The 26,918-nt window shown below is 38.9% G+C and overlaps 1 protein-coding gene, 1 non-coding gene and 1 pseudogene across 3 annotated transcripts in view; 1 reads left to right on the top strand and 2 right to left on the bottom strand.

Moving 5' to 3' along the window:
* Nucleotides 1-1,920: 1,920 nt before the first annotated feature.
* On the bottom strand, nucleotides 1,921-1,994 carry TRNAA-CGC (transfer RNA alanine (anticodon CGC)). Its single transcript has one exon. It is a non-coding gene; the product is annotated as a tRNA-Ala (tRNA).
* Nucleotides 1,995-2,206: 212 nt separating this feature from the next.
* On the bottom strand, nucleotides 2,207-6,034 carry LOC105077737 (epithelial splicing regulatory protein 1 pseudogene; annotated as a pseudogene).
* Nucleotides 6,035-6,673: 639 nt separating this feature from the next.
* Nucleotides 6,674-26,918, top strand: part of RNF216 (ring finger protein 216) — a 135,079-nt gene continuing 114,834 nt past the window's right edge. For both annotated transcript variants that reach the window (XM_074345619.1, XM_074345618.1), the window contains exons 1-4: nucleotides 6,674-6,832; nucleotides 12,429-12,564; nucleotides 17,671-17,804; nucleotides 25,679-26,536. In XM_074345619.1, coding sequence (XP_074201720.1) covers nucleotides 12,480-12,564; nucleotides 17,671-17,804; nucleotides 25,679-26,536 — 1,077 coding nt within the window. In that variant the 5' untranslated portion in view covers nucleotides 6,674-6,832; nucleotides 12,429-12,479. The remainder of the gene's footprint in view (nucleotides 6,833-12,428; nucleotides 12,565-17,670; nucleotides 17,805-25,678; nucleotides 26,537-26,918) is intronic.

The following is a 26,918-nucleotide window of genomic DNA, read 5'->3' as shown; positions in this document are numbered from 1 at the left end:
AAACAGTATGGAGATTCCTAAAAAAGTAAAAATAGACTTAGCATATGATCCAGCAATTCCACTCCTGGGCATATACCCGGAAGGAACTAATTCAAAGAGATACATGCACCCCAATGTTCATAGCAGCACCATTTACAATAGCCAAGACATGGAAGCAACCTAAATGTCCATCGACAAATGACTGAATAAAGAAGTTGTGGTATATTTATACAATGGAATTACTACTCAGTGATAAAAAATAATAAAATAATGCCTTTTGCAGCAACATGGATGGACCTGGAGATCGTCATTCTAAGTGAAGTAAGCCAGAAAGAGAAAGAAAAATACCATATGATTTCACTCATATGTAGAATCTGAAAAAAAAAAAAAGAAAGAAAGAAAGAAAGAAAAAAGAAGACACTAATGAACTCATCTACAAAACAGAAATGGACTCGCAGGCATAGTAAACAGTCTTACTGGGGGAAAGGGAGTGGGAAGGGATAAATCTGGGAGTTTGAGATTTGCAAATGTTAACCACTATATATAAAAACAGATTGAAAAAACAAATTCTTCTGTATAGCACAGGGAACTATATTCAATACCTTGTAATAACCTTTAATGAAAAAGAAAATGAAAATGAATATATATATATATATTTGCATGACTAGGACATGATGCTGTACACCAGAAATTGACACATTGTAACTGACTATTCTTCAGTTAAAAAAAAAAAAAAAGAAAGAAGCATGTGCATTCAGTTAATCAAATCCTGTTTTCTTCTTTGGAGTTATGTGACACAGCAATACTACCTAGCTAGCGTCTGACATTGTAGTTTAAACTTCTGTAGTGTAAACACAGCTAAATATGTAATGCTAAACACTGACAGCATCAGTATCTGCTCTAACCACAGCAAAGTCTGCCTCTTAGACCCAGCATGCTGACTATAATGCTGTGCTTTTAAAAGTTTTAATTTTTGACAGTAAGGCATTAGAGAAAAGGGTTTAAGGTTATCTTAATATGTACAAGCACTCACTTCAGTTAGTAATTGCTTTCTAGAACACACAAAAATTCTCAGTTTTGTGATATTAAAAACTTTAACTTATTATTAAAGTCCAAGCCATCAATGATACAAAATAATCTTGTAATAAGCTATAAAGGAAAATAATCTGAAAATATATGTATATGTATAACTGAATCACTTTGCTGTACACTTGAAACTAACATTTTAAGTTAACTATCCTTCCGTAAAAAATAAAGTGAAAAAATATAAATAAACAATATAAAATAATACATGTGAAGCCACAATATTCAGTTACAGTTCAAACTAGAAATTATTAACTATACGTAGCTGCTTCATTTTTGGTTTTGCCTTTTGGCCCCTGGATCATTCTTTTTTTTTCTTTTTCTTTTTCTTTTTTTAAATTTACAGCTGGTACCTGTTGAGAAAAAAATTCAACTTTTTAACTATGTATGTTTTGCGGTGGGTGCACCATTTCTTCTAATTTATTCCAAGGTGTTTAAAAAATAGTTTTCCTTGATTTTTAACTGTATGACATCATGATGGCAAGAGACTGGGAAAATACTAGTATTATTTCTTTTTGTAAGTTTGTCATTTAAGTATTCTGAGATCATATTCTTGAAATACTTAGGAAGAGGGCATGATTGTGCAGAAGATAGGGAGATGGAGAGAAAAGAGTGGGAACACACAAAAATGAAGCTTCCATAACAGAGTTCCTGGCGGAGACAGTAGACGCTAGTAGAGTATTTTTTCCCTCAAAGACTTAAAACTTAGGAAACACCTGTGAAGCCAAGTTAGCTGGAAGCAATGGAAATATCTGATTTCAAATGTACATTTTATTTTTTAAATTAAAACATTTTATTTATTTATTTATGGGGGGAGGGAGGTACTTAGGTTTCTTTCTTTATTATTATTTTTTTTAACGGAGGTACTGGGGATTTGAACCTAGGACCTCATGCATGCGAAGCATGCACTCTACCCCTGAGCTATACCCTCCCCCGCAAATTCACATTTTAAATGCCATTTGCAATCACAAGGAGCCAGGCATGCTGCTTGCTGTATGGATTTGGCTTCACTGGCTCAAATTTTTCACTCCACCAAAAGATAAGGCACAGGTCCACTGTCCAATCATGTTGGCTGAAAATACTACAGCCTGAGTGTACACAAACTTCCCCTGGAGTGGCTATAAGTTGTCTTATGCCTGATGGTTTCAGGATCACCATGAATCATTCAAACACTGGGATAGTATGCTGTGTAGTTCAGGAAGAGCTGAGTGCCTGCTGGATGGTATACTCTGGAGGGCTGCAGTGCTCATGGAGTCAAAACCACAGGGAGCTAATAAATGGCAGCTTCAGTACGAACAGCTGCTGCAGGAGCTGGAAATGTGTAGGAGGGAGGAGACAGGCACGGTAACTTACATGGCAGCAGGGACAAGCCAATTGCTTCCCATTAACACAAAGTTCATCCCCTCAGCGTATCTGTGGAGAAGACTTCAACATATCTGTCCTTCTTTTTTTTTTTTTTAAATGACACTTCTGTGCAGCCATAAATGCTCTGTCCACAGACTTTATCTGGATAGAGACATCTCCTGATGGGCGGCCCTGGTGCTTCAGTACCATGTGGACCCCATGAGTTCCATTCTCTGTGCGAAATTCCACCAGAGAGTCCAAGATGTCCTCAGTTGTGGCCGCATAGGGAAGAGCTTGAGGGTGTATACAGTCTAACATATGTAGGGGCACAAATTGCTGGGGTAGTCTTGGAATCACAGGAGGGGTTGGAAGTGGAATGAGTGGGGCCGAGGAGAATGGATTCAGCCTCAGTGCTTCTGAGGAGTTCAGTGTATCTTTTACCCAACAAGTCCTTATGCTTCCTGGATAGGTTCTGTGCGTATTCCTCACAAGCAAAGAGGACAGAAGCATCCCCTCTGGCCTGCCGCCTGGGCAGGTAACAAAGAGGATACCTTCCTTCCCTCCAGTGATGGGGCAATGCTGTTCAAAAGGCCACCACTGCATCAGCTGTGGAGGTTGAGTGGGAGCCCCCGCATGCGGACAATGAGCTGATTTTCCTTGGGGAGAAACTGGGCTGCCTCTTTGGATGTACCAGCAGCAATTTTAAGAAAATCTTCACCTGATGCTTTGTAAACCTCAATGAACTGGGTTCTCACATGATGTTTGTGCTTATGTGGTGTTAGGTCTCTGTGCTCCTCACTCAAAAACATAACCAGAGCTTCTCTATTTCTTTGGCCCCAGGCATTCAGATAAAGTTCTGCACCTCCCTTTGCAGTATTGAGGCCTTTGAAGAATCTTGCACTATCTTGATCCAAAGACTGCCACAGTAAACCTCATGCCCTGACTGATGCTGTTTTGTCATTAATAAGTTCCACCTTGGGGCAAGTGCCACTTTCAAATTTGTAATTTATTCTCTCTGGATCTGAGAACTTGTGATTATAAAGGTTTGAAATCATTGCTAAACTTGTATCTTCAAACCCATATCCTCAACTTGAGAGGCTCCATACTGGGAGGCTGAACCACTCTGCTCAAAATTTAAACACACTGTCATCGCTACCACATCCATCTTATCAGTATCGGGTGAACCCAGGCAACACTTCTTGAATTCTTTTCGAAGATCAAAAAAGGAATAGAAGTGTTCAGGCAGTAATACATTCTTCTTGGAAGCCTTAGAATGCAGGATTTGCCTGATTGAGGCTGCCTGTTAGTACAGGGACAGAAGAAGGTTCCTATTCCAATATTCAGTTCATTGCTCACTGACTGGTTACATTGTGCACAGGTGTTTAGTGCCCCACCCAATCCCCGATCCAGTACCCATCAGCAGCCTGGAGCAGCGGGTTTTTAGGTCACCTCAATCCCAAGAAGGGGCTACCACTACTTTCACGGTGACCTAACAAGCAGCCCTGCATGTTTAGGCCTGCAAACCTTCCTGGCACTAGGATCAAGGCCACTAGATTCCATTCTTCCCCTAACAAAGCTTATTTTTAGTTTTATGTTTCACACCTTGATTTGATTTAGTTTTTACTTGTAAGTCATTGGTTTGTTTAATTATACATTTTTAAAAATTCATAAACAACGTGTTTCTACTGCATACCACAGGGAACTATATTCAGTATCTTGAAGTAACCTATGGTGAAAAAGACTATCAAAACAAGTATATGTATGTTCATGTATAACTGAAGCATTATGCTGTACACCAGAAACTGGCACATTTTAAACTGACTATACTTCAATGAAATATATATGTACAAAAAATCAATAAAGTGGAATTGATTTTTCTGGTTACTTTCTGCTTATTGAAAGTGAGACATTTTTAATTTATAGTAGTGAAATAAAGTTTCCTTTGTAAATAAATACACTTTAACAAAAAATGACTCCATCTAAAGAAAAATATTACTAATGAGCGAGAATGGATTAGGCAAATTTTGTGGTGGTACTGCTCAAATGTCAGATTTGGGGCAGGCTGTTCCCTTTTTAGCCGTGCTGCTTTGTGGTTCAGTGAGAGAGCTGGTGTGGGCTCCTCTGTAGCATCTTGATAAGATGGAGCAGCAAATAAAAAATAACAACAATGACAATGAACTGAACCTTTGGAAGCGTGTGCCATCAGACTCAGCCACTCTCTTTCCTACTGTCTGCTGGCCTGCTGGTCATTCCTTCTCATTCACTGAAGATTTCAGGACCTGTCTTATCCCATGCCCTCCACCTGCCACTTCCGACATCTTTCTTGACGATTTAACATCCTTTTAAATAATCTGGCTCCACCCAGGCCTCTTAGTTTCTTGATCCCCTTCAATGATTAAGACTTTCTCTCTACCTCAATCACAACCTAGGCTCCATCAATATCAACAGCTTGCACCATCTCCAAGACCTCAATTTCAAGCATCCCTCTCTTTGACTATGAGATGCTGGAGAAAGACCCATATCCTTGCTATCCAGCCTCTTTTTAAATTTATGACCACAGAACTCCCGACCAGAAAGCCTCTGCATTCTGCTAGTCATTTCACTCTCCACTCTTTATCCTTCACAAATTTCCAAGACCCTCTCCCTGACCTCATGCTCAGCTAACGGCCCTCCTTCTGGTTTCACTGAGACTCAATTCCATTGTATTGAGTCTCTGAGCAGCATTTGGCACCACTGATAACTCCCTTCTGCTCAGGACATTTCCTTTCTTTGGTCTTGGGATATCACCCTCTTCTGGGCTTCCTCCTCCTTCACTGCCCTTTCCCTCTCAGCAACCTTCTCTAGATCCTAAATGTTCACATTACCCTGGGCTCCCCTCAGCTGACCTCTCTTCTCTATCTACACTCATACCCTAGGTTTAAATACAGCCAATCTGGAGGCTTTGTATATTACTTACAGCTGAGTAAATCCCAATTTAAATCCCCAGCCTCTGAGGTCTTCTGTCTTTCTGAAGCTACAGACTCATAGGTCTAATTGCCTATTGATATCTCTACTTGAAGGTCTAGTTTGCAATGTAACATGTCCAAAACACGTTCACTTCTCCCTACTCTAACCAAAATCTATTCCTCCCAATTTTCCCCATCTTTGAACGGCACCATCATTCACTCAGCTGCACAAGCCAAAAATCTTGTAGTTATCCTTGACTCCTTTCTTCCTGTCTCAGCCCACATCTAATTCATCTGCAAATCTCTCTGTTCTACCTTAGGAAAAAAAAATCCCTAATCTGACCGTTTTTCACCACCACCATCCTCCCTGCCCTGACCATACTGGTCCAAGTCACCATTTCTTACTATTTAGAATCCTGAAATAGCTTCCTAACAGGCTTTCCTGATTCCACTCTTATCTGTCTGTAGTCTATTGTCCAAACAGCCACCAAAGTGATCTTGAAAACACAAGCAAGTCAACTCACGCCCCAGCTCCCAATTCTCAGGCAGCTTCCCATCATACTTAGAAGAAAATTCAAATTCTTTATTAAGACCTTCCATGATTTGGCTCCCAACAAGTTCGCCATGCCCATTCCCTTCCACTCTTCATCTCACTCACTGCACTGCAGCCGGGCAGCACCCATGCTGTTTTTCTAACATATTGCCATGTTAGCACCTTTGCCCTTTCTGTACCCTCTGCTTGAAGTGTTCTTCCTCCATGTGGTCACCGTCTCACTCCCTCACTTCATTCAGACCACACTATTATCTGCATCATTTCTATCCTTTCTCTGCTTTATTTTTCATGTTTGTGTGTGAGTGTGTGTGTGTTTCTGGAACACTTCCTGCCTGCACCAGTATTTTAGTTGGTTAGTTCACAGTTATGGACTAGCCCACTAAAAGCTTCATGGTAATAGGGGCCCTGTATAGCGTTATATCTCCATTTCCTAGTACAGCGCCTGGCACACAGGAAGCCCTCCGAAAATGTTTTGAATGAATGATTTGCCAAAGGTAACGGGTCAAATAAGTGCATATCCAGTAGATTTCCATGGCCATCTGCTTTACGCCCTTTTCAACTCCAGGAAGACAGTGACACCTCACGGGGTTGAGGGACTCTCAGTTCCTTTGGTCCTCCCGCCTAGTGGGGGAGTCAAGACTCAGCGAGCAGCGAGTGGGGATGGAGGAGAGGACAGGAGTCCCTCTCTATGGTCTTACTCCCCAGGCTCCTCCTCCCTAGCACCCGGCGTGCCTCTATGGTTCTTCCTGTCATTAGTCGGGAGGGGGCGCTGTGCGCAGGCGCGAGGTGACGCCGCGGCCGGGCCGGAAGGAGCGCCGCGGCGGCCTCAGCGGCGGCGACCGAGCTATCGCGGCCGCTCCTGCTGACTAGAAGCCGCGGCGACAGAAGTCGCCGAGCCCGCCTTGCGAGCTGGCGAGTTGAGTGGCGAGTAAGTGTCGGCCGCGGGGCGCGCCAGCTCCTCGGCAGGCTCCGTGAAGCGAGTGGCGTCTCCGCCCGGCGCTTCCATTAAGCCCGGGGGTGGGAGCGGGGGCGGGGGTTCGGCCGTGAGGGGCGGCGGGGGGCGCGGGCCCGGCCCGGCGGTGGCCGGGACGCGGGCGAGCCGGGGGCCTGCGCGGGGCCCCGCCGAACGCTGAGCGGCCTGAATAGTGGGGCTAGCGGTCAGGCGAGAGCGACAAAGGCGCGGGCAGCCGGCGGACCCTCCGCCGCTCCCGCCACTTCGGGAAGTTTTGCGGGCCGGTCGGTCGGCCTGCTGCGCGAGGGCAAAAGCGCCGAAAGACCGAGTTTCCTCAGCGGCACCTCGCGGGAGGCGGTGGCTGTGGAGCCGAGCGCCGCCCGGAGCGCGTGTGGGGGCAGGGGCTGTGACTTTGAACTCCGACGCCTCCGGCCCGGGGGGGTGACGGGCCGCGGCCCTCAACACTCCCAACTCGGCTCTGGAGGGGCGCCTTCCCGAAGAGGCTGCGCAGCCGGGGTGAGGACTCCCCCGGTGTGTCGGAACCCGCTGCAGCGCGGAGGTCACGAGCCCGACGGATGTGCCCCGAGCCGCGAAGGAGAGCGAGGTTCCCGCGTGGGACGTGGCCCGAATACTGTGTGGGACGATTGTCTAAAACTTCGGGCCGCTTCAGTCTTGTGACTAAGCTCACTGAGTGCCTGCGGGTACCGGTGGCGTTTCCAGGGCAGAGTTCCGATGTCCGCGAGCCGGGGGCCGTGTAAAAACTCGGATACGTCGTGCCGAGTGCCTGCCTTGGTGGAGCTGCTTCTAGGCTTTTTGCTGATGCCTAGAGAAGATGATTTATCCTGCTGGGAGTGAACGGAGGAGTACGCTTGCCTGCAGGAAGACCGCAAGAAATGCTTTGTTAGGGTTTTGTTTTTTTTAATAATTTACTTATTTTTATTTTTTAATTTGGGGGGGTTAGGTTTATTTATTTATTTGTGGAGATACTGGGGATTGAACCCAGGACTTTGTGCGTGCTAGGCATGCACTCTACCACTGAGCTATACCCTCCCACCCGTTGGTGTTTTTGTGTAAGTTATTTATTGTGTCTGAGGATAGGGAGTGGTTGAATTTGAGGAAATAGCTGGAGAGCCTGGGGCCAGATTTTGTACCTGCCTGTAAACTGAAGGAGAGGCTTTAGCTTTTTCTCCCAAAGGCCAGCAGCAGCTAATAAAAGAGAAGCTTTGCAGTCCCTCAGAAGTCTCATAAAGTTGAGATGTGAGTCAGGGAGACTGAAAGTTTATGAAATAGGACAAATGAGAGAGCCTGTTTGCTAATTCTGATAGCTACTGTTCAGTAAGTGTTCCCTGTATTCTAGGCTGTGATAAGGCTTTCACAGACATAACTGCAGACATCTGTCTTTAGCCAGACACTGTTCTAAGCATTTTCCATATATTAACTCTGAATCCTCGACAACATGGGTTTTGTCATTATCCATATTTTGAAGAGGAAGAAAATGAGGTGCTGAAGAATAACTTAGCTAGTCACAAAGCTTGTAAGGGGCATAGCTGGGACTTGAACTCAGTTTAGTTTCAGAGTTCATGCTCCTAACTATCCTGCTATACTGTGAGTGGTGTATATTCAGGTTCTTCCGGAGTATTTTGCCAGGCAGTGTGTTACGTCCTGAGGCTATGGGAACGAATTACACACACGTTTCTACCTTCTTGGAACTTGTTTCAGTGGAGAAAATAAGATATTAAACATAGCTTCATAAGTAACTAGATTCTTAGTGTGGTAAGTACTTTGAAGGAGAGAGATGTTGTGTGAACAAACACTGGGGATAGTTGGGAAAGGTTTTTTTCTGAGGAAGTGACATTTAGGATGACAAACCAAAGGATGAATACAGTTAATTTGGTCAAATAGAGGCTGTGAGGAAGAGTGTCCAGCTGGAGAGAAGAGCCTGGAGTGGAGGGAAGAAGCATGGCATGTTTGAGGACCTGAGCCATCGTCTCTGCAGAATGGTGGAAGTGGGAAGAGATCTGAGGTGGGGCTAGCTGTGTCAGCAAGGGTCATGTGAGGCAGTGTTTCACAGACTATGGTAAGGAGTTTGGTTCTACCATGATGAGATTTGTGGTTTAAAAAAACAAAACAACTCAATGCTATATGAAAATTCATCAGGTAGAACCTGTAGACAGTATTAGGATAGAAGGGGCAGGTTGTCACGAGCTCACAGACGATTCAACTGTAAAAAGATCATTGAAAACACTTACTTCTCCCCCTTTTGGAGGATATGCTTTGACTCCTTGCTCACTCTTGCCCTGATGGCCAATTACATACAAAATTCCCATTGAATCTAACTCTGTAGTCAGTATCTTGTATCTTTTTCCTCCCTCTGCTTACTGTTACCTGTAGTTCAGACTTCAGTGGCTCTTGTTTCCTGGGTTTCCTGCCACCAGATGTCTTCTACAGTCTGTCCTGCACATTGCAGCTGGGTTGATTTTCCTTAAGCACAACTCTGCGTTGCTTACCATTGGTTAGAAAATAAAATTAGAGCTCTGCTTCATTTACCTGTTAGCAAACCCTCTCCAAATGTGGTGACTTAATACAACAGTTTAATTTGTTGGCAGTTTTGTGAGTCGGGAAATTGGGAAGAACTCACCTGGGCCTTTTTTTTTTTTTTTTCTGATCCACATGCTGTCATTCAAGGTGGCTGGGACCGAAAGATACACTTCCAAAATGGCTTCTTTATTTGTATGCTTTGCCAGAGACTGCCAGAAGGCTGTGCTTAGCTGCTCTTTCCCTCTCCATCTGGTGTCAGGACTTTCTGTGTGCTCTCTCCAGGCGGGTAGTCAGGCTTCTTACATGGTGACTTTGGGCTTCAAGAGCCCTAGATTGAAGTGCTATTCCCCTAAGACTAAGTCTGGAACTGGCAGAGCATTCAGTTTAGATTAAATATTACTATCTCTGCCAATCATTCCTTGACAACCTGCCCTCTCTCAACTAGAACAGTCTCTTTTTGGGGGGGTGGGCGGTAATTAGGTTTATTTATTTTTGGAGGAGGTACTGGGGCTTGAACCCAGGACCCTCGTGCATGCTAAGCATGCGCTCTACCACTTGAGCTATACCCTCCCCCTCTGGAATAATCTCTTTATTGCAGTTATGACTTTATACTTAGTACAGGAGTACAAAGAATGGCTATCTAAGTAATGATTGTGATGAAAAACTAGTATTTGAGTGAAAAGCAATAATCATTTATAGGCACTTAAAAAATATGCTAGAAAGAGGCTTTGTGGGGGCTAGTATGACATGGGTATGCCAGCTTCTCCCAGCCTGTGCCATTTCTGACTTCTGGAATAATCCACTTTTAATGATCCATTGTTTTTTGTTTTGTTTTGGGGATGGTAATTAGGTTTTTATTTAATTTTTTAAACACTTTTATTATGGTATGATTTCTGCACAGTAAACTACACATATTCAGATGTACAATTTGATGAATTTTGATAGACTTATACACCAATGAAACCACCACTACAGTCAAGTAGCTAACATTTCCATCACTCCCCAAGAGGTGCAAATTTCGAATTCCCACTTTATCCCTTCCCACCCCGTTTACCCCCTGGTAACCATAAGTTTGTTCTTCATGTCTGTGAGTCTGTTTCTGTTTTATAGATAAGTTTATTTGTGTCCGTTTGTTAGATTCCACATATAAACAATATCATATGGTATTTGTCTTTCTCTTTCTGACTTACTTCACTTAGAATGACGATCTCCAGGTCCACCCATTTTGCTGCAGATGGCGTTATTTTATTCTTCTTCATGGCTGAATAGTGTTCTGTTGTGTATATTCACCACAGCTTCTTTACCCAGCCATCGGTCAAGGACAGAGACTTTGCTACGCGTTTATTCACTTATTCATCCCAGTGGTGTCTCTGTCCAGTTACACCATCAAATAGACATAATTTTGTCCTCCTGTAATGTAGTATTTTTATTGTTTTATCTTTCATTGATAGCCCATCTGGAATTGATGTTTACATGTGGCATCAAGACTCATTTTCTTCCCATATATATTTTCTTCCTATTTTGGCCCAGCTTTATTGAAAAGGCCATTCTTCCCACTGCATTTCAGTAGCATCTTTGTTTGGTGGGTGACCAAATGTATGTGGCTGTTTTTCTGAGCCCTCTATTCTGTTTTTCTGTCTTTATATCAGTACTGCAATCTTACCATCTGCAAATAATGCCACTTTTATTTCTTCCTTTCAGCATGATACTTGATTTCTTTATTGCCTGATTCTACTTGCTACAACCTCCAATACAGTGTTAACAAAAAATGATGAAAACTCTCCTCAATTTCAGAGAACTCTCCTCAACTCTCCTTTTCAGTGTTTCACCTTTCAGTGAGGTTCACTCAAGTGTTTTTGAAATACATTTAATCAGACAAAGGAAGTTCCCCTCCAGTACCAATTTGCTGAAAGATTTTAATCATGAATAGATGTTAAATTTTAACACTTTTTTTTCCCATCTGCAGTGATTATGTAGTTTTTCTTTTGTTCTAGTAATGTAAGTTGCATTGCTTTGGTTAGGATTTTTGCATTTGTGTTCATGAGAGATGCTAGTCTTTCTAGTAATGTTCTTATCAGCTTTTAGTATCAAAATTATGCTAGCCTCATAAAATGTTTTCGGAAATGTTTGTTCTTTTTCTATTCTCTGAGTTTTTGTAATAATACTAGTTCCATTTCTTCCTCAAATGTTTAGGAGACTTTACTAGGGGAACTTTCTGGGCTTGCTGTATTCCTTGTGGGAAGGTTATTAATTACTTATTCCATTTCTTTATTTGCTAGAGATCTATTCAAATTTAATTTTTTTGTTCAATTATGGTAAATTGTGTTTCAAGGAGTTTATCTGTTTCATTTAAAATTTCAGATGAAGTGATACAAAGTTATTCATAACATTCTTTATATGGTAGACTCTGTAATGGTGTCTTTAAATTCCTGATAGTGGTAATTTGTGTTTTCTTCCTTTTTTCCTTAATCATTCTTGATAGAGGTTTATCAATCTTATTAATCTTTTTAGAGGAAGTTTTTGCTTTGATTTTTCTCAGCTTTATGTTTATAAACTTTTGTTGATTTCTGCTCTTATAAAATTTTTGGCTGTTTTTTCTGCGTTTAGTTTACTGCTGTTTTTCTAACTTCTTGAGATCAAAGCTTAAATCAGGGATTATTCTGTTCTTTTTTTTCTTCTCTGAAATATGCATTTGGACCTTTATATACTTTGGATTTTAATGCCTTATGAGGGACTATGATTTGCAGATACTTTCTCCTATTCCATAGGTTGCTGTACTTGAGTTTTTAATTTTACTTTTTTTATATACGTCCCATCTATTCTTTGAGTCTTTATTCATCTTTTGTATGTTCTTTTGCAGTAACTGGGTTTTTTATTCCATTTTTTCCTTCTGTTGACTTTTTAGTTATTCATTCTTTTATTTTTCTTTTTAGTGGTATTTTCACTATAAACTTAGAATGATACCTTGACCAGATGTGTGGGAAGAGTTTTGATACTCCCTCATTCTTATGTCGTCTTTTTTCTTCTTTTTCAGATCCTTTGGAACAGATACTTGCCATGTTTAGATATTAGCGAGCGCATATGTATGTGTTTGCATTTGAAAATGGCAGAGGGAAACAACAATGAAGAGGTAATTCACTTGAACAACTTCCACTGCCACCGGGGACAAGGTACGTGTTCTCACGTTCTCCTTTTCATCATTGCTTTTTCCCTAGAATTATGGTTATATCGTCTTTGAAATGAATTGGTTTTGCACCATGTAGAACCCAGAGACGTTTTATTTTTAGACCTCAGAACATCAGTTAAGATTGGGCTCATCAGACTAGAATTTTGTATCAAATGGTGATACCTGCTGGCATGAATGAAATTTAAGAATCTTCATCATAAGTAGATTATTAAGCTATTAATTAGCAAACTAAAAAGAGGTGTGAATGTTTAGTCATTGGATCTTAAGAGGTAGGAGTATGAGAACAATGACAGTACTCTGTTTTTGAAGGAATGGTGAAAGGAATGGTGACTGCAAAGGAGTGCTCCTTCAGGCCTGCATGTTCGGAAAGTACTAAAGGTGCTGCTGAAGCATTGCTGGCACCTCGTGTAATGCTTCATTGCTTTATGCCAGAAAATCCTGCTTCAGCCTTACAGGGAATATCAGGACATGTATTCTTTTGTTTTACAGTGTATAAAATTGAGGAAATTAATTGATTCATAAAGGGAAGGGAGCCCACATTTTTTCAGAGTCTTAAATGCATGTGAAATTTCCTATCAGATCCTAATTCACAGTTACACCTGGGCTAAAAGGAAAAAAATTCGTGCTGATGAGTAGGAAAAGATAATAAGTATAAATTCCATGAAAGAGGTTGTACTGTTTTTTTGGTGTAATTTCCCATTGATGATATTTTGTGCTTAACAAGAGGATTTTTTTTCCAGCAGAGGGTAAATTTTATGTTTATGGCTCTCAGAGTATTTAACATTGAGCAAATTTTATTAAACAAATAAATTGAGAAAAATAAATTTGCTTTAGCTATGGAAATTATGGAAACAAAAGAAATACTGATTTGGGAGGATTTTATTAATAGTGTATTCCAACTTGGTAGTGATTATAGCTGTAATTTATTGTGATTCAGAAAGTTTTAAATCCTTGCTGTAATTTGTATATATAGTTATTTCCAAATTTTCTGAACATGTATATCAAATTAATGTAGTAGTTGTTTTTTTAACTGGGTCTTAAATATACTTGAACAGAGTTCCTTTAAGAACAACTCATTTCTTGTGGGAAATTATTGATTTTGGAGGTATATTTTTCTGTTAGACAAGTTTTGTATGTTCTACATCCATCACAGTATTTTTTTAAGGCATAAATAGTTGCTTTTGTTTTTATTAGCTGTGTTAATAGTTTTTATTATGCCAACCCCTGTAGGTTTTTTAAAAATTTTAAATCATCTTTATTGAAGTATTGATTTCCGTGCAATAAATGCATGCATTTTAAGTGTATAGTTCAGTGACTTTTGAAAAATGAGTTCACCCATGTAACCAAGACCTCAGTCATGATGTAGAACATATCCAGAAAGATTCCTTCATTCTCCTTTGCAGGCAGTCCTCACCCCACTCCTGGCCTAAGGAAACCACTGATCTACTTTTTGTCACTATACAATTTCATATAAATGGAACCATATAGTATATACTCTTTGTGCCTACATTTTTCTGTCCAGCATAATTTTTTTGAGATTCATCCATGTTGTTGGTGTATCAGTAATGCACTCTTTTTAAAGGGCTGAATAGTATTCACCTGGAATTCTATACCCAGTGAAGATAGGCTTAAAAATGAAGGTACAGAAAGGTTAAAAGTAAAATAATGAAAAAAGGTACAGTATACAAATAGTAGCCCTCAGAACAGCACTGTTAAGTCTATATATTATCAAATACAGTAGACACTCCAGCCAGAAGTGTTAATGAAGATCAAGAGTTCTGGGAAAGATAAAATAGTCTGGGAAGGTGAAACATTTCTAATCTCCATACATGTACATATGGTATCAAAATACACAAAGTAAAAACTGAGAACTAAGAGGAGAAATGGACAAATCTGCAATTATAATGGAAGATTTTAAGGTTTCTTTCAATAACTGAGAGCAAGCACTCAAATATTTGTATGAATATGGAGCATTGGAAGAACATGGTCAACAAACTTGACATAGTAAACATATATGGAATACTGCTCCCAGTGTGTTACCAAAATTGGCCATATTTTGAGCCACAAAACAAGTTGCACATTTCAAAGGATTCAAATCATATAGATTATGTTACCTAACCACATTGAAATCGAGTCATAAATCAATTACAGAAATACAATTAGAAAATTCCTACATGTGTGGAAAATAGGACTACATTTCAGGACAACCTGCAGTTCAAAAAAAGGAATCATAGTGGAATTTAGAAAATATTTTGAATTGCATGATAATGAAAATGCAGTCTATTAAAGCTTAGGAGATGCATCTAATGTCATGTTTTGAAGAAAACTTGTGGCCTAAAATGCATATATCGGGTAAGAAGTAAAGCCTGGAAATTAATAACTAAATCAGGACTCAGCAAACTTAAAGGGCCAGATAGTCACTTTTATTTTTAGCCTTGCAGGTCATGTGATCTCTGTTGCTAACTACTCAGTTATACCATTGTAGCAATATAGAGTGAATGAGCAGGGCTGTGTTCCAGTAAGGGCATGAAGTAACACATACTGTCCTACATTGGTGGTAGGAGTGTAAATTAGCAAAAGCAATTTGGAAAGTTGTTTGGCATTGTCCACTAAAATTGAACACATGTTTTCCCTATGACTCAACACTTCTTCTAAAATGTACCCAACTGAACTGAGTATACCAAGGTCTATATACAAGAATATTCACAATAGCATTATCCAAAATAACCAACACTGGAACCAACTCAAATGTCTATCAACAGAGGAACAAATAACTTATGATATATTCATATAGTAGATTACATACAGTGAAGAGAGCTACATACTGCAGCATGCAACAACATGGATATATCTCAGACATGTTATTTGCAAAAAAGCCAGAAATCAAGGAAGGTATCCTCAAAAACTAATCTGCGGAGTTAGGCTACTAATGTGCTAGAAATGTTGTGTTATGAACCTTGGTGATGATCACACAGGTTGTGGGCCTTTTGTATTCATAGATTTTGCTCTGTTATACTTTAAATTTTAAAATGCATTTTTAAAAGCTTATGTGTTTATACCTGGTGTGCTGGGGAGTATCTTGTCAACCATTGGACTTCACTGTAAGGTGATAGGTTTAAAGCTAACTTTTTTGCTGTGTTCCCCAAGGTGGTTGAACATCCTTTTCTTGGGCCAGTTCTTCCAGAGAGGAATCTACAGTTTCCTGCCTATGGAATCTAAGATTGTCTGGCAGCATTCAGGGAGCCAAGCAGCAGGAGACAGCCAGGGTCGTCTTACTCATTATGGCTGTTTCACTAGCAGCCCTTTCCTCTCTTGGCCCCGTGCCTAGTGTCTAGTGCCTCTGCCACAGTAACTCTTTAGAACGGACCTCTACAAGATGGGTCTTCTGAAATGGCTGGGTGAGAAGCTTGGCAAATCCTCCCCCCAAAATCAACAAACAGTAAGATTAGATAATATTGTCTAAAATAACTGTTTAAAGACCAGAAATGACCAAAGGCACACAATAATTCAGAACATTTATTCAAGGAAATCAGTGATTTTACAACATGAATCAGACCACCTCTGGTTGTCTGCCTGCTCTGTCGGCAGTAGATTTGAGCCTTTTCCACTCTGCTAGACTCTTGCTGTCTGTAAATCTGCTGTTTTCCAGAATTTGTTTAAATCTCTTGTTAGCTGTCATCTTTTCTCTTCTTTGTGTACTTAAGAGGTATACTTTTTAAAAGTTCTGCTACTGTCATTTTAATGGGGTTTCAGAAGGTGATGGTTACAATCACTTGGATTCATTCTGCCAGGTTTAATGGAAGTTCTCTATAATGTTCTTCCCCAGACCCTCAGTTCAGTTGGTTGTTAGATTTACCAGTCTGCTGCATAGGTAGCATTGGCCTTGAAGTCAGGCAGTTTTACTGTGTGTCAAGTACCGTAATAAACAAGCATTTTATTTGGGTTTTCTCAGCTAGTACAGTTACTTGAAGTGGGCACTATTGTTAACCTTTCTTTAATATTGAGGAAATGGATGCTTAAATAAGTCAATAACGGCATCGTGTAGCTAGCACGTGGTAAAGCTGAGATTTGCACCAGGTGGTCTGACCTTTGATCCCATGGACTTACCTGTTTTAAATGGCTATTCTTGGTATCACCACAGCTCTGTTACAGGAGTGAAATGAGATCATTGATTTTAGACTGCTTTTCATATTGTTGGGTACCATAAAAATATATGAGGCATTAATCTTGAGAAAAATATTAGAGCTTTAATGGAGAGATTTCCAAACATGTAATGATGATAATGTCTGCTTATTTTCTTGTTTCTTTCTCTCTTTTTAACCTTTTTTTTAAGGACACTTAATGCATTTTCTCTTCATTGCCCATTCTAACCTTTAACATTTCCATAGACCCAGACAGGAAAAAAATACCAGTTTGTGTTTTCCAGTAATTCATAACAAACATGATCTGTCTTCAAACAAATAAAAGGAGTTAAAGACCTTGAACAGAATTACGACATCTAGATGATTAGTTTAACTCAAGTTATATTTAAAAGGAAACTGGGGAAGTCAGATTGTTTACTGTCATCGATGCTAAATGGGTGTTTGACTAAAACACTGTAACATGTTTGTATAAATGATACTTAAGGCTTATTATCTAAGGTGAGCAAATTTTAGTATTTTAAATATTAAATGAAAATTCTACTGTTTCTGAGTGAGAGTTTTTTCAGACTTATCGGTTTGAAAAAACAGTGTTTTATTCTGTCAGAGGAATATAGATGAGGTGGGAGGCCATTATTTCACTTTTAAGAAATTTACAGTCAAGATTTTATCAACAGATTTCTTCAATCTAGTAAAAGAAGAGTTCATAACCTTGAGCACAGTAATTGTCAGATTTTCTCTAGTGATTCCCAAAATGTATTATTGGCAAAGATCAGCATGGAGACATGGCTCTTAATGCTTGGGTGCATGTGCTGCTTGAGGAGATAAGTTAACACACCAGTAGCCATGAACTTGGCTTTAGGCTTGACCCTTTCATCCCAAAGTTGAGTTAAAGGACTGAATGTGATTATGCCCACCTCCTGGTGACAGTGTTCTCTGCCTACTTTTAGACTGGATCAGTCTCAGAGATGGACCCATCACCATATCTGACTCCTCTGATGAGGAAGGGGTTCCGATGCTGGTCACCCCAGCTCCTCAGCAACACGATGAAGAGGACCTGGATGATGATGTCATCCTGACAGAAGTGAGTTTTCTAAAACTTCCCATGATAAGGTGTTATTGCAGGTTAATAATTTGGTTCTTCAGCCACTCAGTGGTGGGTATTGGGGTCTTGTAGAGCAACTGAGAGCGCCTCTGCTTGTGCTACACTTGTAGCCCTGTTTGTTGGCCCTTGTGCCACATTTCTGAGAACAGCTCCCTTTACACCCTACCTGACGTCCCCTTAGCTTAGAAGTCATGAGTTTTGGTCTGTTTCTGGACTTAATTTCTGCACTATTGCTCTGTCTATTCACATACTAGTCCATACCATTGTAATGACTACAACCTTATAATGTATCTTGCAGGGAGGATGTAGCTCAAGTGGTACAGTGTATACTTAATATACACAAGGTCTTGGGTTCAATCCCCACTACCTCATCTAAAAATAAGTAAATTAATGTAATTACCTCCCCTCCCCGCCCCCCCCAAAAGAAAATACATGTGTGAGTTTAAGAAAAAAGACAACTTCAGCTGAAGTTTCAGAGGTAACCACATATGGATGAAGTTAGTGTTACAAAGAATGTGGAAAGATGCACAGAGTATGAAAAAAAAAAGCTGCATTTATAATGTATCTTAATATCAGGTAGTGCTCATCTCCCCTTATTATTCTGTATTTTTCAGAATCACCCAGGATACTTTTGTGCTTATATTTTATAATTTTTTGTTGTTAGGGAAGGTAATTAGGTTTAATTATTTATTTGTTTTAATGGAGGGACTGGGGATTGAACCCAAGGACCTCGTGCATGCTAGGCATGCACTCTACCACTGAGCTATACCCTCTCCCTACTTTCGTGTTCATATTTTAATGCAAATTTTAAGATCAGCCTTTCTAATTCTATTAGATAGGTAGACTGTTTAATTTAAAATGTATTTTATTGTTATAGAACAAATTTTATAATTTTGACCCTTTCTAACAAGTTTTGTCTTTCCACTTAGTGTTACGTTCCTTTGCCAGAGCATTTTGAGTTTTTCTTTCTATAGATCTTAAATATTTTGAAGTTTGTTTCTGGTTATTTTATCTTTTCTGTTGCTTTTGTCAGTGGCATATTTTCTTCCATGTATCTTTTACCTTTCTTTTTTTTTAATTTAAAAGTCTTTTAGGTTTTATATTAATTTCATAATCAGTCACCTTGTTGTTATTGTCTGTAATCATTTTTCAGTTGACCCTAATTTCTCAAGGGATGGTGTCTAGTCTGTCTGTAAATAATGATACTTAGTTTCTTCCTCTCCAGCTTTTACATTTGTCTAATTATATTAACTGATAACTCCTCAAAAACTTTAATAGTTGTAATGGGAATAAGAAAAATAGCCACTAACATAAATGGGAATACTTTTAATATTTCTTTATTAAGTGTGATGGTGGCTCTTTGCTTGAGAGACAGTTTTTTTAGTTATGTTAAGGAAGTAGCCATCTACTTTATTTCAAGTTTTTATCATGAGTAAATGTAGAATTCTGTCCAGTTCAGTCTCAGCATCTATGTAGATTATTAGATGATTTTTAGAAATCTGTTAATGTGGTAAATTATTTTGTCTCTGGACAGTCTTTGCTTGGTAATGTGCTGTCGGATTCCATTTGCTAAGGTTTTATTTAGGGTTTTCTCCATAGAGCTCATGAATGATATTGGCCCATAGGTGTGTGTTTACCTGTGTTACTCTTGACAGTTTTTTTTTATAAACGTGATTTTGACTTGATGAAAGGACTTTAGAAGTTTTCTTTCTTTTTCTGTACTGTGATATAATATTTTAAATAATGTTGGAATTACCTATTTCTTAAAGATTTGGTAGAATTTACCCTAAAGGTATCTGGTTGCTTTTCATGGAGGACACTTCTTTGAAACTGTTTCAGGTTCCTCCGTGGTGATTGATGTTTAGATTTTATGTTGTTTTCATTATCAGTTTTGTTCACTGATATTTTCCTAGAAAATCATTTATTTCTTCAACATTTTTAATGTATTTAATAGAATTAATCAAAATAGCCTGTTCTTTTTACTTTCTCAGAACTTAACAATTCCTCCATTTCCTTTTGCTCTTTTCGTGTACTTGTGTTTTTTTCGCCTTTTTTCTTGATTTGATGAGCTAACCATTATCTTCCTTCTTCCCTTCTCTTCTACTTAGTCTTAAGAACCATGAACCTACTTCTGTCTCTGTAGATTTGCTGATTCTGGACATTGTATGTGAATAGAATCTTTAAATATCTGATCCTGTGTGACCAGCTTCTTTCATGCAGCATAATATTTTCAAGGTTCATGTATGATGTAGCATGAATCAGTTCTTCATTCCTTTTTATTGCTGAGTAGTGCAGTGTATGGGTGTACCACATATTGTTCAGCCTTTTCTCTATTGATGGGCATTTGAGTTGCTTCCATTTTTTCATTATTCTGCATAATGAATAATGCTGCTATGAACATTCGTAGAAAATTTTCTATGGATATATGTTTTCATTTCTTTTGAGTATTGTCTTAGTCTGTTTGGGCTGCTGTAACAAAATACCGCATACTGGGTAGCTTATAGACGACAGAAATGTATTGATCACACTTCTAGAGTCTGGGACTCTATCAAGACTCCAGCATGATCGTGTTCTGGAAAGGTCCCCTTCCTGATTCATAGTTGACACTTTGTCACTGTGTCCTCACGTGGTGGAAGGAGCTAGGAATCTCTCTGGAGCCCCTTCTATAATCCCATTCGTGAGGGTTCTACCCTTATGACTTAGCACCTCTCAAAGATTCTCCCTACTAATACCATTACCTTTGGTGGTTAGGATTTCAGCATATGAGCTTGGGGGCTGAAGGGGAGGGTGCAGACATTCAGACCATAGCAGGTATATACCTAGGAATGAAATTGTTGAGTCATGAGGTAACCCTATGTTTTACTCTACCAGCCTGTTTTCCATAGCAGTAGCACCGTTTTGCATTGCTACTAACAGTGTATGAGGGTTCCAGTTTCTCCATATCCTCACCAATAATTGCCATCTGTCTGTTTTGTCACGGCCCTCCTTGTGGGTGTGAAGTGCTATCTCGTGGTTTGAGTTGCATTTCCCTGTGGCTGATGTTGAGCCTCTTTTCATGTGCTTATTGGCCATTTGTATATCTTCTTTGGAGGAATGTCTATGCAGATCCTCTGCACATTTTTGAAGTGGTGGTGTTTTTTATTATTAAATCTTTATATATTCAGAATACTGTACCTTATCAGCTGTCTGATTTGTGGATATTTTCTCTCATTTTGTAAATTGTCTTTTTACTTTTTTGTTAGTGTCCCTTAATCACAAAAGTTTTAAACTTCCAGGTTCAGTTTGTCTATTATTTTCCTTTGTCACTTGTTTTAGTATCATGTCTAATACATACAATCTATTTTAAGGGCTAGTTTAGGCTTCCTCACAATGTAGAGGCCTCAGCACTAATGTATATTAAAGCTTTAAACTCTTCCTGGATACTGTAAAGACTTTAGAACACTTTAACTCTGTTTATTCACCTCCTAACTTAAATACTGTTTTATTAATATATTTTAATTCTGTATACATTTTGTTTTGTTTGGGGCAGGTAATTAGGTTTATTTATTTTATTTTTAATGGAGATACTGGGGATTGAACCCAGGACCTCATGCATGCTAAGCACACACTCTGCCACTGAGCTATACCCTCCCCCTAATTCTGTATAGATTTTTTTTAAGCCTTACTTTTTTTTTGTTTTGCATAGTCACTATTCTCTTCACCAAATATTTATCTTTTTTTGTTTTTCTTCATTCCCTCTTGCATCGCTGGCCTTAAAACTGAGATTTTTTATTCTATCTGAAGAACACTCTTTAGGATTTTCTTTACAATAAATCTGATATAAAATTCATTGTGGCAGTTATTTTCTTTTAACACAAGGAGGATATTATTCCAATATTTTCTGGCTTCCGTTTTTCTGTTGAAAAGTCAGTCTTTTTTTTTTTTCTTTGAAGGCAGTATGTGCTGCTTCTTTAAAATTTTATCTTTGTATTTAATTTCTGCAGTCTTCCTGTGCTATATCTAGGTCTTTGTTGTTTGGGGTTTTAAAAATTCATCTTGCTTAAATCTTCAGAACTAAAATCAAGCCACTGTTCTTGAATATTTGGATTTTATCTTCAGATATTGCTTCTTATCTCTTTCCTCTTCTAGAACTTTAGTTACATAATTGGTAAAACCTTTTCACTGTATTCTTTATGTCTTCTATTCTCTTATCTATTTTCAGTCATTTTGTATCTCTATGCCTTATTCTGGTTATTTTCTTCTGACCTGTCTTTAATTTCACTCATTTCTCTCTTTATCTATGTTCATTAAAATGCTATGCCACATCCATTGATTCCTTCAGTTATTGTATTTTTCTATTCTGGAATTTCCATTTGATTGTTTTTTTTTTTCTTTCTTTAAAAAAAATATTTTTAATGGAAATACTAAAGATTGAACCTAGGACCTTGTGCGTGCTAAACACACACTACCACTGAGCTATACCCACCCCATTTTTTTCTTTCTTTCTAACAATTTCTAGTTCTCTGCTGAAATTTTCAATCTAGTCTTTTTATTTCCTTAAACATGCTAATAAGCATGTCATTTTAGAATCCATATCTGATAACTTCACTGTCTGAAGTCTCTATTGGTTTGTTTCTGATGTCTGTTGCTTCTCTTGTTTCGATTTTCTGTTATGTTGCATCAACTTCTTTTATGCTTGGTTATTTTTTATTGAGTGGTAGTCGTCATTGTATATGAAAATTTTGAGGTTCTAGATGATGTCTTTCTTCAGAGAGGGCCCACATTTGTTTCTCAAAGAAGGCTAGGGAGACTGACAATCTCAGATTCAGGTATTTAAACTTTCGAAACTAGGATTTAGTTCCGGGGAGACCCAGCATATTTCCAGTTTACCCTTATTGCAAGGATTCACCATAGAACTTGAGATTTACCAGACCTCCTCCCCATGGTGAGTTCTGGATTCCAGTTTTTGTGCACTTGGGTCTTCAGTAAGGATATCAGAAGTTTTGCTCATTTTCTCATTCTTCAGCCAGGTCTGAGATGGGCAAATGCATCTCTAGAGGAAACGTATCCCAATGTGGGGCTTATTTTGCTGGATTTATTCCTCCTGAATCCTGTCCCCCTTTAATATATCTCTGAGGCTTTCAAGTAGATATTTTGGTTTTGTTTTCATATTTTGACCAGGGTTTCTGCTTTTACTTAATAGAAGGGTTGATCTGTATGATCTAGCATGGCATTCGTAGAATCAGAAATCGACTTTTGTGTCTTTACCCATGTGCTTTCTGAACCATTGTGTTCCAGTAACTCTGCATTATATACAGGTATTATCTTGTTTTTTTGTCCTTGGCTTTAGTGTGCTCACAGATAATGCATTTTTTTTTACAAATTACAGGTTTGTAGCAACCTTGCATTGAGCTAGTCTTTGGCACCATTTTCCTGGTAGCATTTTTAAAAATTAAGTATGTGCATTGTTTTTTTAAACATAATGCTATTGCACACTTAATAGACTGCAGTGTAGTGTAAACGTAACTTTTATATGCAATGGCAAATAAAAAAATTTCATGTGGCTTGCTTTATTGGGATATTCGCTTTATTGCAGTGGTCTGGATCTGAACCTGAAATGTCTCTGAGGTATGCCTGTAGTTGATTATACAGTTGGATTTTGCCTAGTGAGTCTATTTAAAGAAACTTAAATTTACTAGGTAAATTGATCTCATTTATATTTATTAATGTGACTATGATAGTTTTTAATTCTCTCACAGTATTTAATGTTTTATTTTTTATTACTTTTAAAAAATAACCTTTCCCTGTATTCTCTGCATCTTTGAGGTTTTGTTTTTATTTATATTGGAAGCGTGTGTTCTTGCTTATCATTTGAAAAGTTTTTATCTTTAGGTTTTTTTTTTCCTCAGTTTTTTTTAGTTCTTCTAGTGCTTACTTCTATACTTTTCAATGCTGTCCTTACATGTGTCCTTACATTGATTTATAAGTTTAAGTGTATCTTTGGACCCTTAGCTTCTCCATTTCCCTTCCCAACTTCTTGATGGTTACCTTATTTCTACAAAATCATCATTTAAAACATTTATATTAAATAATTATTTCATTACTTCTCTGTTCTTTCTTTTCTCATTCACTGTTTAGTACTGATTTCATCATATGTGTCACTCATCTACCACTTCTTCCTTTTTCAGTAGTTAGGTATTAGTACTTTGAATGCAGTTGGAGTTTTCCTGGACCAGCTCTTTGTAGGCAGTTACATTGGGGAAAGGCTCAGGCACTATTCTTGACTATCAGGAATTCTCCTTCCTTGTGACAGAGAATGTTGGGGCAGGGGGGCAGGACGGTCAGCAGATGTTTGCACACATGCACATGTACTTATTTGGCCTTATTTCTTACTGCTTGTCAGAGATGTGTGTCGTCATTCTGTCTAACCTTCTCAGAAAATCTTTGCTACCAAATGGGGTGGAGATTCCCATTTTTCCAAACAAGAGATTGCTGGTTTTGCTCCACAGAGCACACCACCTACTTTGGAAAACTCTTTGCCTTTCTGAAGCTTTTTCTCCCTTGCCTGAAATCTGGTTGTACTTCCCTCACTGCATTCATCAGCTCCTCATGTATATTGTGATTTGGGATCACAAATGTCTGCTGGTTTCATCAAAGATTTTCAGTTCTGTGTTTCATTCTCCTCTCTGGATTGGGGTGATTTCAGAGAAGGAAGGATCAGAGACATCTTTATTCTGCTACCTTAAAATTAGGCATTCCACTTTTTAAATTTACAAGCAACACATGATTATGTTTTCTATAGATATCGGAACAATTAGATAAAACTGAAGTCTCTCTTCACCAGCCCCTTCTGCCCCAGAGATTTCCCAGAGGAAATGTTGTGCCAATTTGGTGTGTATCCTTCTGGCTCTTTTTCTTTGACTTCCTATGTATGTATTTGTGTGTGTGTGTGCGTGCACGCACACATGCACACATATATATGTGCTTTTAGAAATGGTATGTTTGTGCTGTTTGAATTTGTTTAAAAAATGGAATTATTGTGTGTATGTATTGTTTTGCAACTTTTCTTCACTTAATAACATTTCTTGGTGAGCTTTCCATTTCATCACATATAGATGCCTCTTTTGAGGGGAGGAGAATTGGAGAGTATTTGTAGAGCAGATAAATAATAGGTTTACTTCACTGTTCTCCTGGGGACAAACTTTAGAATGTCTCCACTTTTTTCCCTTTTATGTTAGAAGCAGTGTAACAGTGAATATCCTTGTATATGCCTCCTTTGTGTACATAAGAGTTTGTAGAATAGATGTGAAAAATAAATTTATAAATCATAAGGATATATGTTTTAAAAAAATAAGTTATACCAAATTGCACTCCTAAATTCACCAGCAGTGAATGATAGCATGAAAGTTCTCCCACATCTGTACCAGTGTTTGACATTATCTAGCTAAAAAGTTGTTTGCCAGTCCTATTGAGGGGTTGGTGAAATCTTGTTTCAGTTAGCATTTTGCTGAATTACTAATGGATTTAGATTCTTTTCATGTGTTTATTAAACATTTCTCATTCCTCTACTGTGTTGTCATTCTTTCATTATTTTCTCTACTATGCAGTTATTTTTGCTTTAGTGTTCTCAGGTGAAATTGTAACTCAGATTATAACTCAAGCCTCAATCTATGAATGGCTACTTTGATTCTTAGTTACTATAGTGTGATCAGATTTCAATGTTAAGATAAACGTGAAGAATAGGTTTTATGGGGGAGAGTGTTTTTGTTTTTGTTTCTTTCCTGTCCTGCCTCAGAAGCTCAGTATAAGTACATGAGGAGATACAGACATAGGAAAAATTGAATTATTATTATTAAAATTTCATTTTTTCTTAGACAAATAAACCTCAGACCTCAAGACCCAATCTCATCAAACCAGCTGCTCAATGGCAAGATCTCAAAAGATTGGGAGAAGAAGGGCCTAAAAAGCCTAGAGCAGCCTTTGAATCAGATAAGAACGGCTATTATTCCGTGTGTAACAGCTCATTGTTTGATTCTGGGGCACAGGATGATTCTGAGGATGACTATGGTGAATTTCTAGGTCTTAGGCCTCCCGGAGTTTCTGAATTTATTAAGCCAAGTGGTCAAACAGAAGGAGAATCCAAGCCTGGACCCAGTCATAACCAAGCAACAAATGACATTGTCAACCCCAGATCAGAGCAGAAAATTATTATCTTGGAAGAAGGTAATCTTCTTTTTCCAGAAAGTGATCCTTTGGACACTCAGAACCAGTCATCTGAAGACTCAGAGACAGAGCTTTTATCAAACCTGGGAGAATCAACTGATATCCTAGATGACCAGGCCATCGAAGAAGACTGCTGGTTAGACCATCCTTACTTCCAGTCTCTGAACCAACAGCCCCGTGAGATAACAAACCAGGTTGTTCCTCAGGAGCGGCAACCTGAAGCAGAACTGGGCCCACTGTTGTATCAGCGTGAGCCCCCAGGGTCAGCTTTTCCAAGACCAGCTTTTCCAAGACCAGAACCCCAGCAGGATGGGATTCCAGGCCCTTCTTCTCCTCAGCCTGCCCATCCTCTGGGAGAGCTTGAAGATCAACAATTAGCAATAGATGATGAAGAGCCAGGTCCAGCCTTTCCGCTGCAAGGATCTCAGGAGCCCAATTTGGAAAACCTTTGGGGGCAAGAATCTCCTGACGTGGATCAAGAACTCATTGCACTATTAGTGAAAGAAACAGTAAGTTTCATTGTGATAAGTAAATAATTACAGACACTGAATATACTAAGTTTCCTTTTGTTGCAAAAACATTATATGTGTGGACTTCATTTTCCTAAGGGGTGTATAATCTTGATTTGTAGAATAAAAGGAAAACTCTGAAGATAATGAAAGTTGAATCAGGATTCCTTAATCTATCCTTATCCCCCCTGCAAGCCCTCTGGGATTCTATCTGCAGATCGTAGATGCCCTGGTGCTGTCATATTAGCAGTCTGCCCAGTTTATAAAAAGGAATTGTGTTAACTCCAAATTCAAACCCTGAAAGCAGGTTAATAAGTTATCTAGAGCTGCACTGTCCACTGTGGTAGCCTCATTTGGCTATTTAAAGTTAAATGTCTTACAA

Source organism: Camelus bactrianus, chromosome 18 (assembly GCF_048773025.1).
Source record: "Camelus bactrianus isolate YW-2024 breed Bactrian camel chromosome 18, ASM4877302v1, whole genome shotgun sequence".
NCBI classification, from domain to species: Eukaryota; Metazoa; Chordata; class Mammalia; order Artiodactyla; family Camelidae; genus Camelus; species Camelus bactrianus.
Note: the sequence above shows the minus strand (reverse complement) of the source record. Positions and strands in the feature narration are given on the sequence as shown.